General features: G+C 37.5%; 1 protein-coding gene across 1 annotated transcript in view; it reads left to right on the top strand.

The window, feature by feature from the left end:
* Positions 1-2,465, top strand: part of Mms22l (MMS22 like, DNA repair protein) — a 128,568-nt gene that overhangs the window by 39,716 nt on the left and 86,387 nt on the right. Inside the window, exon 10 of the mRNA XM_004628288.2 lies at positions 469-639. Coding sequence (XP_004628345.1) covers positions 469-639 — 171 coding nt within the window. The remainder of the gene's footprint in view (positions 1-468; positions 640-2,465) is intronic.

Raw genomic sequence — 2,465 nt, forward strand, 5'->3', positions numbered from 1 at the left:
AGATTCTAGAACCTTTGTCAGTGTCAGCCATGTGGATGAGTCACGGCCATTGCTTGGCCAATGTGCTCTCTGTGAAAGCCTGAGAGAATGTCTTCTCCCCATGTGACTCTCCTTAGGCCCACTCTACATCATTGATCACTTTCCTCTTTGGCCCCATAATCTTCTTGATCAGAAAATTTGGGACACTACCAAGTTCTATGACATTACAGTACAAGTTCTCATATGTCCTGAGTCTTAATTGACCTTAGAAGGCTAGGGCCAAAATGTTGGCTTTCCTTGTTGCCCTCCTTTTTCTCTAATTTTAATCTCTAATTCTTAACCTGGGTATTTAAAAAAATTATTCTTTAAGCTTTGTGTCAGTGATTTATATTGTTTTGTTTGTATACTTCATTTAGGAAATGGAGGAATAATTTTCAGTCTGAAACAGTGTCTTTATTTAACTAAATCATGTTACCTCTACTTTTCTAGTCATTTTGGAACTGGATGAATAAAATACTTAAAACACTTTTTGAAACATCAAGTGAACAAAGATCTATACCTGCAATCAAGTCCAGAGATCCATTAGGTTTTAGTTGGTGGATTATCACTCATGTGGCATCATTGTATCAGTTTGATCGGCATGGAGTACCAGATGAAATGGTGAGATCTTATTTTTTTAACCCATCTTATGAACAGAAAAAACAAACCTCTTTATGTGTAATGTTTCTGTAAGCATCTTAAAAAAATATGAAGCGTATGATTGCATTATTTGATTACAGAAATGCAATTTGTAGGAAATTTGGTGTCCTTTATTGCCTTTTCTTCTAATTAGTTGTGTGACTGATTATATTAAGCCTTTCTGGTCCATTCTTTCCCCATTAGAAAATCATGGGTATCAGTTGTTTTGAAGTTTCCTTCTAGTTTTAAAATCCATAAGGCTGGCAAAGGGATTTTTGCTCCAGAAATGAAGTACCTGTGGATAACTTTTAAAATATCTTCAGAATAATATTATTTTTTGAAACACTTTTCCCAAAGGTAAGTTACTCTATTAAACACACATGAAGTTTGCTTTATAAGAGGACAGAGATTTCAACTCATATTAATTTCTAGATAGAAAACGGTAGTACTTAAGCCACGTGACTAAAACAAGCTGGCAAATGCGTTTATTTGAGGCCTTATTTGTATGTAAGTTCTTTCACATTTAGAGATGAATAGAATTGTCTTAGGCTATCACTTCCACAAAATAGAGCTCTAAACTTTAAATCTTGTTTGTATTGTTAACATTTTTTTTTTTTTTTTTTTTTTTGGGAATGATTCACAGAACTGATTTAGTAATCTAGTCTGGAATTTGAGGATTTTAATTTTAAATAGATTTTTTTTTCATTCTTTATATGGGATATGGGAACTGTGACTTTGAGTGTTTTTATGAAACCTTCTTTAATGGACTTCACGTATTTTCTTTTCTGGAACATTGGACAGACTCGGCCCTGGATTCTGAACTCTAGTACTAACAAAGCCTTATGGAAATAGAAGGTGTCCCAGTTACTTTTCTCTTGTTGCAGAGACAAGACATTGACATCCAGGGTTAAGGCAGGAAAGGTTTACGCAGCTCACAGTGTGTGAGGTTTCAGTCCATAGTTGGCTGGCTCCAGGGCTAGGCAGCATGGCAGGAAAGCCTTGCCTGGGGGGGAGAAGACTGCAAAGTCAGCAAGGAACCAGCAGCATCTTTCTGTCCCTTTTATACTCTGTTCAGGCCGCTGGGAGTAGGGCGCGGTGCCAGCTCCATCAGTGACCTGATCACACATCCTAATCCCAGCATCATTCAGTTTAGATTTGGCCCAGTCTGAAAACCCTGGCCCGCCACAGCTGCATGAAGTGTTCAGGATAATAACAGAAGAGCTTTAAGAAGTCCTCTAAATGATTCCCAACGGTTAAAAAGCATTTGGGAAACCCAAAGACAGGTGAAGTAATGAGCAAGAAGGTCATCTGAAAAGTTCACACTGCTCAGGTTCAGTTTATCAGGATCAGTGGTAAATGTTCTACCAGTTAGTTTGTTGAGAGGTGAATGATGTGTTACAAATTGTCTGCCCTTTGTTTCTGTTCGTGAATTTTTGCCTTGCTAACACATTATATACTCAGATTTTAGCAATTGAATTATTACTATAATAGCCCTTACAGAGCTAAAATGGTAACATTTCCCATTTAATATAGAACATTACAAAATAATGTTAGAACATTAAAGGAACTCAGAAAACTAACCCATGATGCTTAGGTCTTTTTTTTTCCTTGGGGTATGCTCGGCCTGCCCTGGGGGCAGGGCTATCAGGGCATGTGGTGCCAGGGATCCAATTGCTATCCCTGTGCTTTGTCTAAGCAGGCACTTTAGATTGCTGAGCCATCTCGCCTCTTAGGTCTTAGCAGAGCTTTTTCATTTATTTTTCCTTCCAACCTTAATTCTTCCAAGTACACGTTCTTCATTTTAATAT

Source organism: Octodon degus, unplaced genomic scaffold, assembly GCF_000260255.1.
Source record: "Octodon degus isolate 3935 unplaced genomic scaffold, OctDeg1.0 scaffold00022, whole genome shotgun sequence".
NCBI classification, from domain to species: domain Eukaryota; kingdom Metazoa; phylum Chordata; class Mammalia; order Rodentia; family Octodontidae; genus Octodon; species Octodon degus.